At 40.9% G+C, this 17,478-nt stretch overlaps 1 protein-coding gene across 2 annotated transcripts; it reads right to left on the bottom strand.

The window, feature by feature from the left end:
• Positions 1-3,382: 3,382 nt before the first annotated feature.
• Positions 3,383-9,892, bottom strand: LOC308316507 (eosinophil peroxidase-like). 2 transcript variants are annotated; one of them, XM_080765161.1, is made up of 15 exons: positions 9,804-9,892; positions 9,479-9,541; positions 8,716-8,803; positions 8,414-8,598; positions 8,190-8,322; positions 7,913-8,042; positions 7,216-7,422; positions 6,655-7,015; positions 6,111-6,271; positions 5,764-6,022; positions 5,492-5,662; positions 5,011-5,248; positions 4,597-4,793; positions 4,444-4,494; positions 3,383-4,283 (listed from the first exon to the last, which is right to left on the bottom strand). In XM_080765161.1, the coding sequence occupies exons 2-15, from the start codon at positions 9,537-9,539 to the stop codon at positions 3,868-3,870; spliced, it is 2,658 nt and encodes an 885-aa protein (XP_080621287.1). In that variant the 5' UTR covers positions 9,540-9,541; positions 9,804-9,892; the 3' UTR covers positions 3,383-3,867. The 2 variants fall into 2 exon arrangements, with proteins under 2 accessions (XP_080621287.1, XP_080621288.1); XM_080765162.1 differs by having other exon boundaries at positions 4,152-4,283; positions 4,395-4,494.
• Positions 9,893-17,478: the final 7,586 nt, after the last annotated feature.

Below are 17,478 nucleotides of genomic sequence, written 5' to 3'. Positions count from 1 at the left end.
CGGGCAAATTCAAACTGGCCAATGATGACATTATTGGTCGTCCCGTCCCAATAACCCTGCAGGGCAGGCTTGCCAGGCTATATATTAATTGAGGGCCTATATGTTTTATTCTAATGCTATGCATTTTGAGTATTGAGCAATATCGATCTCGTCAAATATTTCAGCCTCTGACATATTGCTATAGGCTATATATATATATATTTCGTGTATAGGCCTATAGGCCTATAATGTCTTTTCACATATGGTTTTGTTCCATATTGTTCCTCCTTTTTTGGTTATTTTAACGTGGGCAGGCTATACAAAACTAAAACTAACAGTCTCCTTGTGTAATAGGCCTATACGCATGTATAGCATGTAATTGATGCATCTCTTGTAACCTTATAAAAAATATTTTCCGTTTCTGTTCCACTGGCGTTGAAAAGGAAAGTTTTTTTTCTCCCTCATGCTGGCTCCTGGCCCCTTAGAGGCCATTGTCTCTGTTTAGAGTTTGAGCGCCTGAACAATGAATGTAAATCTCCCCCCTTCGATCCCGCCTCAACCGACCATCTGCCAGCGCGGGACACAGTCAGATGTTTCCCCAATTATGAGAACAGTCTTGCGGAATCCTGTCACTGAATCTCCGCCCTGTCGCCGTGTTCGTTCTCCTCTTCCCTGGTGTACGTTGACTCGTTTTGATTGACAGCTCTACTTAACCCGAAACCATGAAAAATCTATAAATGCTGAAGGCAGCATGTTGACACAAATCTGCAGGGTAAAATTCCTTTACTACCATCAAACAAGTATGGATGTTATTGTTCAAGGAAGATGCGTTCTTAAAAAGTGTATTTGATGAGAGTTGTCAAGAAAAGACTTGCAATGTTGCGGACGCAAAAGTTAACCCAGGCCTACACGCATCCTGTGTGGGAGTTCTCTCTTCTGTTCTGACATTGGCCTATCTTTTGCAGAAACATAAACATCTTACTTTATTTGTGTCTCAAGGCTTAACATTTATTAAGATTTAACCATGAAGCTTGTAAACTACTTCGTTTTAAATGATTGAAATGACATGTCAAACTACTTTCAAGGGTACATTGGTTAGCTCTTCAGTGGATCCCTGCAATAAATAAAGAAATACACATAAATATACTCAGGCTTCATTTGTTAACATTTTCTTCCAGCTTTTTGGGCTATACAAATTGGGTAGCTATATATTTGGAAATGATTCGTCAAGATATTGCTTGATGCTATTTCCCATCTTATCCTTTAGCTCCTTGGCTTAAAGGACCACTTCACCACTTTTCAACCGTTTCTATTAGCTTGTATTCCCCATCGATGATGTCACTGGAGGACGCTTTCTGAATTGCCCACAGCCCTCCTATGAGACACAGACCGAGTAGAAAATAAATTGCGCCAATTTTTCATGATTATTAGTGAGGACATAATGAAGATAGGTTGAAAAGTGGTGAAGTGGTCCTTTAAATGCGAGTGTTTGTGCAAGGTGAACTGGTCTATTTTGGGCTAGAAAAAAAGATGGATAATCCATTCGTGACCTTTAAGAGTTTATGCTATATCTATGAATCAAAATGTCAGAATTTACAATATGGAAAGTTTTTTGGAAGAACTTTAGATGGTTTCGTTTATGTCTTCACTCTGTGCAACGGCTATCACGGCACGGACCACGGTTCTTCTGGATGTATATCTTTGTTTTGCTTTTGTAATTTCGTGAAGCGGATACCCAGGCGAGAATGAGGATTAACCGAACCACAAGCGTCTTTCTAATCAATTTAACCCACTGAGACGGTCAGCGCGTGTTTGGGGGGTGGGGCCAGGAATCAGTGACTGCTAAACAGAACAATAGGGTATCGTGTGCCACTCTGCCTCCTCAGAATTCCCCTGCTCCCGTGGGAGTACCAGCTCCACTCTCTGTGGATGGCAGTCGGTCCACGGAGGTCACGAGGGGCGTGTGGGGGGCGGCCTGTAGACGCAGCAGCTGGTTCCCGTCCCTTCTTTCCACTCTGGAGAACAACAGAACTAATGCGACCCACCACGTCCGTATATCGATCACCATATATTGCGCTCATTTATTTGTTTACTTTATTTAAGCAGGGCTGCTGAGACCCCGGGGAATATCGGCAGTTCGGCACCCTCAATTAAAGTGGAGCATGCCCTATAGTTTCTATCATGCAGGCTATACCATTAAAAACATATACATAATTAAAAAATAAATAAATAGATATTGGGTTTGAGTGGCGATTCTGCAGGGCTAGGCTATACTGATGTGATGATGATGGCCCAGGCTAAAAGTTTAAAAAGACAAAAGCCTCGAACATCTAGGCCTATAGTTGAAAAATAGTGTGACAAAATCTTGGCAATTAAAATCAAAACTTCAGAAAGGCCATGTGTCTTGGTTGAGAAACTTAAGATAGCAAACAGGCCTGGATGATTCATATATAGGCTACAGTGCTGGAGTGGGAGTCCAAGGTTTGCATTAATTGAACTTACTTTTATTTTGGAGGATGAGGAGAAAGCTCTGCTTGAGTCCAGGCCAGCCCAATGTGAATCTCATCTCACCTCTGTCTTGAAACAGCTAGAAACAGAAGAAGGCAAAGAGGCTGAGCATGAGCCATGTGACAGGTGCTTGTTCGGATGTTTCTCAAACCACGATTCAAAGTATTTCAGTTTTTAACAGAAATGCGGATCTGCAAAGTTGCCATTGGCCGATGCCTAACAATGTGAAAAGTCCTGCTGGGAAGAAAAGAAACAGACTTTAATAAATGTAATGTTTTATGTACCCTTTTCTTCTTCGAGGGTAGAAAGGCATATAGGACTAGACCTATTTGTTTGTCAGGTGAATAGTGAAAATAGCCAGGAGTCCCTGTGTAAGCTCGTAGATCTGCTATTTTCGAACATGTTGATTTTGTTTTATTCCTTGAAAAGTTTGCTTACAATTACATGGCCAAAATATGCCAGACTGAATGTGACTAAAGGAATTATGATAGGGTTAATGGGGGGTGTGGGGGAGAGAGAGAGACCCCAAAGACAAGTGATCAATAATTAAAGTGCTCGTTGTGATTGCTTCTAGATCAGAATATCACAGAAACATCAGTTAATTAATGCTAGAAACAGAGTAGTCTGCTTCTGCATCATGTAGGCAGGGCTATAGGCCTGTACAAGTGACCCAAAGACATCCTCTAGTGAGTCTAGTCCCAGGTCTTGCTGGTTACTAAAACGTGTATGCACCGCCCTCTGCTGGCGTGTGGCTTAAATGAATAAGTTAATATGTTGGCCATCAAACCCATGTCTGTCTCCCACCACTTGATGGTTTTCAAAACAATGAAAAAACAATGACAGTGATATGCAGCATACATGGTTTTATTTTAAAATTGTATTTTTATTTATCTGTTTCATAATATAAATTATAATGCAATAATTTCTGCTCATTCATTCAAGTTTCAGAAATACATTCAATAGTCTAGTTGAGATCACATATAGCGGTAATATGTTACATTAATTGTAAGCTGTAACGGAAATATCCTTTTTAAAGAAGATATAAATACTGAGGACAACAATGCAGAAATGAAAAAGGAATTCCAAAAACTTGACAGATCAGAAGCTGATAAAATAGTTGAAACCTAAGATGATTAATTTCATGTCTTAGCAATTAATGCAAAAAAGGAGGCAAAACAGGTGTTGTTCACTTCTTTCTATAAGCTGAGTAAGTGTTAATTAAGTGCAACAATAAGCAACAAAAACAATAATTTACGCTTTCTTAATCAATATGACAAATCAAATTAACCTTTACAGATTCATTTGGATCCATTTACACTCTGAGTTACATTCACTGAAGAATTGATTTGGGTGCGTTTCATTAAAATTCAGAGCGTACAACTAAATCAAGTGGCCAGAAAAGTAGCTGTCAGCTGTCAAGCCATTTCCACCATGGTTAGCAAGCAGATAGACCATGTCTCCTTTACTGAGCTGGAGGATAGTGCCCCCACTGGCAGAAACAAAGCCAGTCCCTGCTGCTGTGGTGAAGGAGTGCACCACCACATCTCTGTTAAGCATAAGGTCCACATTTCCAGAATTCTCGGAGATAGTACAATGGAAATCAAATTCATATACACCTGGAATCACACAGGTGAACTGCCCTGTATGGGTGTTGTAGACACCCTGGGCATTGTAGATGACTTGTTTGAAGGGGATAGGCACGCCTGCTGTGGGGAAGTTATTGCCCAGTCGTACAGAAAAAGCAACTAATTCAGATCGACCAGCGGGCCCTGTTGCACCACGTGCTCCTCTGGGTCCTGTCGTGACAAAATTAATAGTTATTAATATTCACACCAACATAAAGTCACCATTCTGGCATTTTTGCGATATTGCAAGCCTATTGTGCAAAGCTATATAAAAATGATTACCGGGTAGCATATCGCTACCCGGTGGTAGCGATATGGTTAGTGGTTATACCTTGTGGTCCAGCCGGTCCAACCGGTGTATCCTCAGGAAAGCCATTAGGACCTTGATTTACAGAAAACAAGTTAGAAAAACAAGCATTAATCAGCTTAAGACGAATACGGTAGGTCATAAATGTATTGTGGGTTAACATATTCATTGGCCTACCTTCTTGCCATGGACTCAGGTCGAAGGCAGGGATGTCTGTACAGTTGGTGTAACCTGACCCTCTGGGACGGTACAGGAAGGGTTTGTTTGGGACCTCAGTGATGCCAGTGTTGTCACAGATGATGCGAGCAAGAGATGTATTACGCAGGGAAACTCTCTGGTTTTGAGTGAAAACTCCTGGGTTCTGCCACCACAGTCTGAAATTGACATGTCATGAAGTTGTTTTTAGAACCCCTATGAATGTATATGGCCAGAGTCGATGTCTGCAAACGTTAATGTAATTTCAAACAGTCCTCTATAAAAAGCAATTTTGTATAGTAGTAGATTTCAATAATAATGTGTGGATGTCACAAAATCCCAATGCACACCGGTGCGCCTTGGCACACCATTTGGGAGCCACTGCTTTATGCTTACCTGTCTCCCTCACGAATCCTCTGGAACTGTGTGGAGATGATGCAGGCAAACAGGGGCCCTGTTCTGCCACCGCGGACAAAGGGCTCAGAGACTCCACCCATCCACACATCAATGTTGTCGGGAGTGCCATATAAGTCCAGAAGGGCATCGGCCAACCTGGCGTTTCCCAATACTCTGGTCAGCTGAATCCTATTTCGGGGCTGTGATAGGCCACAAAACCCGCGCCATTTGTTGTAGCCTACATAGAGAGCAGACAGTGGGTAATTGTTGCATTTGTGAACATACTTTAGTCACTGTGTCATGAGTTTGACCCGATGAAGAGCCTTGGCTCGAAACGTTGACATTGAGAAAATTAGATTGGAGCAGAGTATGTGCAGGTTTATTATTTTTCTTCATTATATGTCATACTTAAAAATAAATGGTTCAGATATGCTGGCTAGCTATTATATAATTTGGAAGGTACTGAAACAGAAGCCCATACCCGGAATTCCATGATCTCTGCCTCTCTGTAGGTTGAGAGCGCCCAGGTCAAGAGCCAAGTGAGAGGAGAATTCAAAGAGTCGTTCCCTCAATTCATCAACCATCATGTGGTCCTGCGTGTTCAGTTTGGCCTTCCGACCCGCCAGTCCCCTCAGAATTGGGTCCAAACCACCTTTAGAGCACCAAAAATGTCATCACAATTGTTTTAATTAAATAACTTGATAGTGCACCTAAAGTTATATGAAGATAGTATTACAACGATGTTATTCATACCTTCAAAGACAGCTCTCCATGGTGTGAAAAATGCTCTGTGGAGCAGTGGGCTGGGGAAATCGGGATGCTCCTCGTATGTCTCATTGAGACGGAATACGAAGGGCTGAATCATCAAGTGGGCGAATCGGTAGGCAGCTGTTGAAAATACGTTTGCGATGCTCGGGTCCACACTTTCATTATAGCCAGGGTAGTTAGAGAGCTGCCTACTGACGAAGTCTGGGCCAACAATGTGTAACAAGTAGTCCCTAAAGGTGATGACCTGGTTGAAGAGAGTTTCAAATATTGAATTACCACTTCATCCATAAAGGGATGATTGTTTATGTTCATTACATTGTTTGCTTCCTTACCTGCATGTATCCTCCCATAATCTTACGGGCTTCCTGGTAAAGTCTTTCTCCACTCCACTTGGGATTGAGGATGGCCAGGGCACGTGCTAGACGGTTGTGTTCACGCAACATCAGCGTGTGCATGGTAGTTAGTCCGATGTTTTCATTGGAACGCTCATCACCTAGGAGACAGCGAGAGCAGGTTATACTCTAAACACAAGTGGCTGTGACACCTAACTTACAATAAAGGATACATGGAATAACAAATGCAGTTGATCAGTGTTTGTTTTGTAGTAATTAGACATGCAGTGCATGTGTGCGTTGCAGGCATGGTTGCAGGTGACTACAACATGAGCTTCTGGGTGGGATGGAAGTGTGGGGTCGAGGGGGCAAGGACGTGGGGAGATAAGGTTTGGGTTTATTGGCATACAATTTTATCTGAAAACTGTAATGAGGTTTTTGTGACAGACTGAAAATACATAACAAGAAAGTGGAAGAAGAGAATAAAATCCTCCCCATGTCATATACAGAGTAAAAATGACTTTTTTTGTCTGTCGTCACTCACCAGCAACGAAACAGGGCACCTCCTGGGCATTGCTATCATTGGTGATCCTCCTTCGTGTGGCACACATGTTGGCAGACATTTTACTGAAAGGCAAGAACTCACGGCCGTTGTCATCAAACTGGGTGTTGACCCTCATCAGGCCCTTGTCAGTTGTGAGATTGCGGAGGCTTTGAGCTTTGGTATCATCAGCGCCATAAACCTGGCCCACGTCAATGAAAGCTGTGAGAGAGTTCATCTGCTCACGCACAGTGCTTCCACCAAAGAAGTGCCCCGTGTTCCCAGAGCCACAGGCTGCAGATGAACGGAAGAAGGGGATGCACTCTTTTGAGTTATTGCCAAAGCGGGGATCTGTTTCGGGGATCTGCAGGATGACACATAACACGTAGGACTCAGAGTCTTGTACTATAATGTACATTTATAAAGTGTGTGTGTGTGTGTGTGTGTGTGTGTGTGTGTGTGTGTGTGTTGCAAAATGGACCCAGAAGTGAAATTCATATTTCATACTCAAGAAGTTACTGGGTAAATACAGTGCAGTCACCACTGTGATGCTATGATACTGACCAAGATGGGGAAACAAGGCTCTGTGCGATCACAGGTCTGGTCACAGTCGATGCCGTCATTGAATGAACGAATGACAGGAGAGTGAGGGGTGAAGGTCAGGTCATGGTCAGTCCACTGGCCAAAGATGGTCACCAGGTGGGTGTAGAGAGTGTCACTCTCCGCGTCCTCATTGGCTGTGCGCAGTATACTGTTGGACACTTCCCTCACCTGAGCAGAGGCAAGAACGTTAGTAATGTGATAAATACACAGTAAAATCCAACTCCAAAGAGTATACACGTGGTGTTCCATGTTAAATTAACATTAAGGATTTCACTGCATTTGACAACCATAAACTCATAGAGAAACAAATTATACATACCCTACATTACTTCTGTGGATGTCATTAATACAATATGTGTATTTGTCTTGTTATACTGTATGTTCTTTTTATATCTGATTGATTTATGAAAGGAGGTCCTTTCAATATAGACCACGTCTGTATTATTATTCCCCCCCCCCCCATTTCCTGTACATTTGTTCTTTAACTTAAGGTAGGAGAGACCGGGAGACTCCCGTTACTGAACAAACATAACAATGAGTACTATTCAGAATATAGAGCAATTGAACACATATTTAACTCACTTACCCTGCTTTTAATATTAAACTAGAGGAAACTACACTAAACTGAACTAAATAAATGTACAGTGTTGTATTATACCAAGGGGAGAAGGCGCCTATTAATTCTTCGTGCAGGGTCCCAGCCTCTTGGCAGAGAGATGCCATCCTGGTACTCAGCAGGTAGCCAGCGGTTCAAGGGTATATTGGACGAGCCCTGACGGGGGTTATTCCTTTCAAGGAGAAACGAGACATTAGTCACTTTATGTGTATACAATACATTCTTGAAAATCTTGACATAACAGCAAAGGTAATTTGTTGACATTGTTGTCAGTGATAGTGTTACAGATTGTATTGCTGCTTCTATCACTCAGCCTCACCTGTTGTTGCAGACACTGGTGTAAGTTCGAAAGGTGTTCAGATTTGGAGTGGTTTTGCAAGAAGGGGGGCGAGCTCTGGCAGAGCAGCCCGTTAGGTCAGCAATGAACATCAGGTCCTCCTCAGAGATCAGATCTAAAGCAGAGGCGCAAAGGGTCAACAACTCGTCATATACAGTATTTACCAATTCCCAGTAATGAGAAATACAAACTGCAGCAGAACCAACCTGTGGCATTGATGGAGCGCTTTTGAATGTGGTGAGATGTCAGAGACCTCTTCTGGATCAGTCTGATGCTGGCATCCATATAGTCAGCAGAACGCACCGCTGTGCGGGTAACTCCAACAGGCTGCTTCAGCAGTCGTAGAATGTCTGAGGGGTTAGCTGCATTCCTCCTGACGCGGGCGACCGTTCTGCGTTGGATTGGATGGCATGAGAGAAGAGACGTCAGTACACAGACATCTGGCCTTGGTCATCATGGGATGCTTTGAAGCATTTCTTTCACAGTATTGAAAAGTTGGTATACTCACTCTCTCCTGGAGTATTCGTAATCATTATCCACTTTGATCTTGGCATCTTTCACAGCATTTTCGATGAAAGTCCTACTCAAGCTTGGTTCTGAGCAATACAAAAAAAGTATTTCAGTTCTCTATTTTTAAGTTGTGCAGCATAATATTTTTTTAATTGTTTTTATTTATGATTATTGTTGATTGTTTTTCATTATTGTATTGATGTTAAATAAATTGTGTTATTACTTTTAATTATCTCTTGTGTACCATGTTTGTAAGTGCTGTTATTAAAATGCTTACTATAAAAATACTAAAATAGCTCAAATACAAAAAATCATATAGTCATACTGTACGTTCATAAAGCATAATTAATAGTAATTTCACGATACAAATCAATAATTGGTTAATAATTGATTTGATGTAAGGTTAAAACTGTAAAATTATTATTATTATTATTATTAAAGTATTTGTATTGAAGTTTGCACATTCAAGGACAGACAACAGATACAGAACAGATACAGAACAAAACAACACCAGTACTCAACATTCATGTATAGAGTATAAAACACTTATATTATATTGCACTGCTAAGGTTATAAAATACATCTCTCTTATAGGTGGAGGAACATTATTAAGTCTTATGCCCCGGAGAAGAGCATCAGAAAAACAGTACTACTCTAGATAAAGACGTATATTTCCTTAACACAAAAAAATTATGAAACAAAGGATTTGTTTCCTAAAACTCTTCTATAGAAATTCAAATATACCAACAGATAGCACTCACCAGCATTCACCTGGCTCAGCATAACCAGACCAGCAGCCAGCAAGAACAGAAATCCAGTCATCACTGCAAAAATGAGGATTCTGTCACATTAATATACAGACTGCATGGACACTATCAAATTAACTCAAGATAAGTGAATATGGAAATAAACCAGAACAGTAAAATACTGAGCCAGAGAGGTCCCTTTTTATACTTTCAGTTAAATTATCTCTCATTAATTTAAAAATAAAATAACCACAAACACTCTTCTTCAGCAGAACAAATCACATGATGAAAGAAAAGTCAAAGAAAATATTGGGTCAAATTGAGCCCATTTCTTCTGTACCTGCAACGTCCTGCCAGCTGTTCCTTCAAGAGAGACCAAAATGAAACACACACTATGTCACGATGGCACTCATCTTATATACAATCATGGTCTGAGGAGGAGACGCCTCAGACGCAAATGTGACGCCTGAAGGAAAACCTTTATGTTACAAAGACAATGAATGCATTTCCTCCTTCCTCATTCCTCCACCTGTCATCTTCAACTTTTACATCGTTTCTGGTGTGTTGACTGAGCTGTTTTAGCCACAGATAAATGCATTGCTATAGTATTAAGATATATACTCATCTTGAGTATGGCTTCCAAACTCGTCTAACCACAATGCCACATTCGGACATTACATCAACAATTAGTAAAAAATAATGCAGTGATGACATAATAATGCCTAGAAGCAGTCTGACTCTGATGGCTGGAACTCGGCTGTTCCAGTGTCCACATCCACACAGATGGGTGCTTTGACATTTTCATTTGGGCCTATGGCTATGAGCTTACATAACCAGCATGAGTCTGTGTGAGTCTGTACACTGAAATTTCAATTTAAATGGTTATTGATATTTTTCTCTCCTGTTCTTTAAAAAAATAAGATATTATTAAAGTTAGTTCAAGTTAGTTTTATTTAAGGTAATGTCTTAGAATACCCATTTAATTAAAAAAAAAATTACATCAATTCACATTATTCCAACACACATTTCTGGAACATGAAGAAAAGCTGAAGGCCCTTTTGTCCTGAGGTCAGAGATCCACAGTCTGATACTGCCTGCAAGTATCTGTTAGGCTAGCCTGTTACTGTATCTGCCTTTCATTGTGTAGGCTATTTCCATATTTTCTACAGGATTATGACCAGGCAAGTGGCCACTCCAGTTTAGTCTCTTCGATGATTAGTTAATGAGATGGTTTGGTCCCTGTCTTTGTGCTTACGCATTAAAAAAAAAAAAAAAAAAAAAAAACCCTAACTGTCAATGATATTGCATTACAAAGGACCATGATTAGTTATAAGATAAATGGAAGTAAACATTCTTTGCCTATACTATTATCTAGTGGTAAACAAGGATCCATGCTATTTGGCAAGATATTAGAGAAAGAATAGAACTGGTACATCCACTGGACGGTAGGTGAATAAGGCAATATAGAGTACAGGAAGACTGTCGAAACGGTAATCTATAATAAAGCCTTGACTGGGAGCTTTACAAAGTTGCAGTGTGCAGACTTCTATTTTTGGCATGATATACCTTTTGAGGCTGTTCAAGCAATGAGCCAATGGTTAAGATGTGGCATGGATGGATCTGTCAATGTTATGGTTTTAAAAGCATACCAACACCATGACTAATGCCAGCAACTTTACCGTAACAAATGCCAGCAACTTACCGTAACAAAGATTACTTCCAGTTTACATTCCTTCCTTCACGTCTTACAAGTGGAAACCTTTTTTGTAGCAGCTATAACATGCAAACAAAAATAATATAATAAAAGACAATGCTGGCCAGATATATGATAGGAACAGTGCAAAGTACTGCAAAATGCAAAGAAGATACACATTTATGACATGCGCAAATTTAGCATATTTATTGCACATCTAACTATAAATGCGCCACGTCTCTGTCTGCATGTGTGCGTGTGTGTAATGCACGTAACTCGAGAACCGTTTGACCCACCGACTTCACATTCGACACACGCAATCCACACCCCCGCAGGGAGTGCAGTGCCTGGTATAGAGTCGGTCCGACCCACAGTTCTCCAGAACCGCCACAAAAGGCTCTGCCAGTAGGCCTAATGAGGACAACTCCTTGACAATGTTACAACCGACTATAAGATATCTATTTAAAAAAAAGCAGTATGAACTTCAATGTTAAAAACATTACACTTAATTAAAAAGTTGAACTTCCTTATATGGCTTAGAAAACAAATCCATTCCAGTACTCAGTGTACCAAATAATGCTTCTGTGTGGCGGATTAGAGCTTTAACTTGATACTACATATGGTTCTGTATCATTTCCATTAGGAGCGTCCTCCTCCTTGATCTGCTTGACTGGCAGAATGTGGCAGTATATTTTAGGCTTCAGGTTTCATTTGAGGGTGTGGTGGAGGAACCTGTTGTGGCCAGAGACACTGATGAGTAAGACAACTATATTCACTAATTCACTAATTTAATAGGATTGTCTGTATATTTACTTTTGGCAGGTTTTGTGATATTGTATATTTTCCCCTCTGTTAAAATTGGTAATGTGCAAGAATCTAGATGGGGAAAATACTTGTAGGGCTTTGAGGGCCCATAAACACAAATTACGCTCAGTCACTACCTCCTTTTATTCAGATAATACTCGAATACTACTCAGATGATGATCAGTGTGAATAGAATCAGTCAGAATGTGTAACAATCAGTTTGATATCAAAAGTATTAGTTGTGTGGGTTACAGTAAATATATAAACGACCCCCCACCCAAACAGGTCCATTCAATCAAAAAAGAATCGCTCCTCGCAATGATGTCCACGCATTCTTCTCATAAATAATGCAATAATGAGTTCGAAACCTATCGCTACTGTGAATGTAAGCACCCTCTGTAATCTGTATCAACAAGTTTAAGAGTGGATACAGCCGCATGCATATCACCATTTTACATCAAAGATTATTGTCTCCACCAGGCCGAAGGCATGGCGAGAGTCTATGTTTTGCACCCTGTCCGTCCATCCTCAAAATCATGAACGCAGCAGCAGTCCAATTGCTGTGAAACCTTTCATGCACTACTAGGCCTATAAGAAATTAGACACATCACTATGTGTACCGATTTGTGTGATGTTTAGACAAAATATAAAATGTGAGCAATATAAACTTTATATTTTATTTTAAAGCTGCCACAAGCAATAATATGTCAAAATTGTAATGACCTTATTTATTTATTTTTGGTATTCAGACAGCCAGCAATGGGTAAAACGCCCCCAATCTGCATTCAAAGATTTCCCTAGAAGCTGTCATTGGTCGATTTACCCGTCTACTCCCTGATTAGTCGAACCAGGTTTTTCTTCTAGGAACATCATTGAATGCAGATTGTGGCCCCTAGATGTGTCACAGAGACTACATTATTTGGGAGCGTTTCATTAAAATGTTGACATATTATTTCTTATAGCTACTTTAATGTGCCTCTTGGTAGCACTATAATAAGACAATGTTAAAAGTGTGGCATTTGTTCCTCAACGTCCTGATTGACTAACATTGGCATGTACATCTAGACTAAAGGAGTGTTCATTCAAAGTTTGCACGCACACTACTTGATTGATGAAAGCTTACCACCAGTATACATTTTCCCAAATCAGCCTCATTTACAAGCACACAACGCATCAACATTGTACTTTTTCCTTTGTGATCCTGTCATAATAAATCCTCTACCTACAACACACTACAAGTTCCATCTACTGTAAGCCATCGTCTATATTGGCTATTAACCATTCTTCTATGCTCACTCAGTACTAAACTATGCATGCCCACAACAAATGTTCCTGACCTGGTGGAGAATGCTCCCAGGAGCACTTTCTCTATTATTATTTACTGTTACAATGCGTTTCCAGCTAAATAAATCAAAGTGATCTCTATTTTTGTAGAATAATCTCATATGTTTCTGGGTGACCTGATGCCCCACAACATTGTCCTTGACATTTTCACCTGAGAGTAAGTGTAATCATCCTGGACCACAATGGAAACAAGCCGTTATAGGGCTTTTTGAGTTATCCTTATAGCAAACATCCTTGTTTACGGCTCAGAAAGAATGGCTCGGAACGAAAATAACATCGCCTGGATGACTTAAATACAATGCACAAGTACTTAGTATTGATTATTTGCATTGCAAAACGATTTGATACAGATTATTTGTATTGCAAAACGATATCATACAAAGTCAATGTTGCAGTTTAAAATCCCCTAATGTTTAGAGACTGGAATGCAGTCAAGTCAGTCTTCCTTTTGTACTTCTTTTATGACTTGTTTTGTGCCATGCGGGAAATAACTAACTTCACTGTTGTTCTGGAACATTTGTGACGCTGATGCTGACAGTAATAGTGGATAAACCAGTAGGAAGTGAGGCAGGAAAAGGTTAAAAAGTTAGCCTATACAAAGGCTTTCCATGCTTAATTTGCAAGCTGTCATCCGTCGCATCTGCAACAAGATGTACTACTATGATGACATGACCAGGAAACAGAACCTGACATTCTAAGCTGAGTCCCGATCCCTATGGCCTGTGCTGCGTGTCACTCCCCATCTCTCTCCCCATTTCCTGTCTACCTACTGTACTATCAATAAAGGCATAAAAAGCCAGAAAAATCATCTTTGTGGAAAATGAAAGAAATACATTAAAATAAATACATTTATTAAATTATTCAATCTGATATGTCTCAACAATTTACCACACATCAACAGACCTCTGTAAACAACACAGAGCCAAACTCAATTACACTTCCACTATATGGGAATGCTGCAAATGTTACTGTTTGTGGCAAAAATGTGATTTAGTTTTTCAGAATTTTCACCAAATTAGGCACACATGCTCTCGTGCCTCACTTGACAATGACCGTCAAACAGGGTTTTCATACTCCATGCCGTTAGCCTGTAATTGTGGAGTCGCCGCAGCAGCAGTGACACCACTGTAATATCTTAAGACCAAAGGTTTGGCACCTAACTACTCCTACACACTTTCACTTGACATGTTTGTTCAGCTCCACAGTAAGCTTGTGTGTACACATGAATATTTGAAATGTTTTGTCATTTTTTTAGAGAGGCCTATTTAACTTAAATGATAAAACTTTGGACCCTCCCTATTCCTTCATAAATTCACAGGGAAACTCAATTCACAGTTAAAAAAATTGTCATTTAAAGGGTAGCAACAAACACTGTAGATTAACGTGTAATTTTTACACTACAGATATATTTTTTTAGCTACATCACCAAGTTCACACAGGTCTGCTCTCCGGTTTAATCTAAAGATCTAAGCTGTGTGATGTATACATTTTGAGTTAAATTTATATCAAGCCATGTCCCTGTACTGTAGCAATTAGTACAACTTGTGATTCATAGCCTGTGAGTCATTGCAAAGTACAAAGTACATTTACTCAAGTACTATACAAGTGCTTACAATGCACAGTACCATTTTGAGGTACTTTTACTTTAGTTTCCATTTTTGCTATATACTCGGGCACGGGAGAGGCCTATTCATAGTTTGGATTTTGGACTCAGTGATGTCATGTTGTAGTTGCGGTGGTCACCTCACCACCGAACCATGGATTGGAACCATGAGGTTCCCTGTTCGATCCCGGGCACCCCCAGAGCTATTCTCTGTCTTTTCTCTCTGTCTATCTCTCTCTCTCTCCCTCTATCCCCCCCCGACACGGTCGAGGCAGATGGCCGCCCACCCTAGAGTCGGGTTCTGCCTGACGTTCCTTCCTAAAGGGGAGTTTTTCGTTACCATTGTCGCAATGTTGCTTGCTCTGGGTGGATCTTTGTTGGTTGTAAAGTGTCTTGAGACAACTTGTTGTGATTTGACACTATAATAAAATTGAATTGAATTGAAGTTATACTATACAAAAAATTCCGATCTACAATGTTATGCATTGTGATTTGTGAGCTCGTCGATCTGCTATTTTGGATAAAGCTTGATAATCTTTGGAAAATGAGTACTTTTACTCAGGTACTTAAAGTATATAGAGGGTATGCATGTAACATCATCAAACCCAGAAGTTATGCAGGAACGCCTACTGAGTGTCAAAAAACTACCTTCTGGCCTTGACAGCCCATTCGTCCGAACAGAAAAGTTGTATTTGATTGCATTAAATGATGTTAAACGACATTAAATTCACTTTTGCCACTCGATTTGCCATTCAATTTATGCATGTGCATACCCTCTATTGTGATGCCAAAACTTTTGTACTGCCCCCTCCCACACCAACACCCACCCACCCACCCACACCCACACCCACACACACCTGATCAACCGGAACAAAGTCTACACACTATACAAACTACTATACAATATACCCTCCAAATTTCGCAGAGACTCAGCCATTTCCATAGCTCCAGTCATCACCCACATAGTAAACCTCTCCATCAAACAGGGACGGGTCCCCCAAGATTTTAAACTGGCCAAAGTAAGCCCCCTGTACAAAAAAGGGAGTAAATTAGAACCCGGCAACTACCGCCCTATTTCTATTCTAAGCTCCATCTCGAAAGTGATGGAAAAAATAGTCTATGAACAGGTTGAAAAGTATCTTGCCACTAATAAATTGCTGTACGAGTTCCAATCTGGTTTCAGAACATCCCACTCCACTGACACATGCCTCCTCTATTTGAGCGACCACATCAAACACGAAGTGGATGCTGGAAAATACTGCGGCATGGTCATGCTGGACCTCCAAAAGGCTTTTGACACCGTGAACCACTCCATACTGGTTAACAAGCTTAAAGCTATTGGTTTTGATAGCACATCAGTGAGCTGGATGCAATCCTACCTGGAGGGGAGAGAACAGATGGTGGAGGTGAACGGAACACTGTCCCCCCCCCCTCCCAGTGAGCGGTGGCGTCCCACAAGGAAGCATACTAGGGCCTTTACTGTTCCTAATATATGTTAACGACATGACATCAGCTTGTGACTGCAACTTGTTCCTGTTCGCAGACGACTCAGCACTGCTGGTCTCGGACAGGAACAAACTGCAGGTTGAAAAGACCCTCAGCTCTGAACTTGGTAGAATCTGCACCTGGCTCGCTGATAACAAACTATCCTTACACCTGGGAAAAACTGAATCCATTCTCTTTGGATCAAATAGTAATCTCAGCAAGGCAGATGGCTTCTTGGTTAGAGTGGGTGACAACATTATCACACGAAAAGATGAAATTACCTACCTAGGTTCCATCCTGGAGGCCAATCTTTCCGGTGATAAAATGGCCACCAACATAATCAAAAAAGTCAATCAAAGAACAAGATTCCTTTACAGGATCTCCTCACTGGTCAACAAAAACACCTTGAAGACCTTAACAGGAGCCCTCGTACAAGGTTTCTTTGACTATGCATCCACCTCTTGGTACCACAGCACCTCAAAGGCCCTTAAAACAAGGCTCCAGACCTCCCAAAACAAACTGGTCAGGCTCCTACTTGGCCTCACCCCCCGAACCCACCTCACCCCTGCCCACTTTGACAGGCTGGGATGGCTTTAGGTCGACGACAGAGTACAGCATCTTGCAATGGGTCTGGTCCACAAGATTCGATACACCACTAAGATACCCATGTACCTGTCTAAATACTTCCTTAATGTAAACGAAGTCCATACCCACAACACCAGAGGGAGTGCAACAAACCATGTACAACCCAGATTCGGCACAAACAAGGGACTAAATTATTTTCGCTCCTATGCCACCAAAATGTGGAACGCCCTACCAGCAGTCATTAAGACATGTGAATCCCTTGACTCCTTCAAAACCGCTCTCAAAGGGCACCTACGGATGGCTGCAATTCGAAACTGGCCTCTGTAAAATCTAAATCCCCCCCCCCTTTTCCCCTCACTGTATATGTATCTTTTCCCCTTTTGCTTCCTATATGATGAATTCCTGTTCTGTTCTTTAACTACATAGAAGTGTCTATTTGTATGTCTCTAAATGTTTTGATGAATTGAACAATGTGGACCCTGTTGTAAACAAGTGTAACGC

Source organism: Protomyctophum bolini, assembly GCF_963924005.1.
Source record: "Protomyctophum bolini genome assembly, chromosome: 6".
In the NCBI taxonomy this organism is placed as follows: Eukaryota; Metazoa; Chordata; class Actinopteri; order Myctophiformes; family Myctophidae; genus Protomyctophum; species Protomyctophum bolini.
This window is presented reverse-complemented; position numbering and strand designations above follow the sequence as displayed.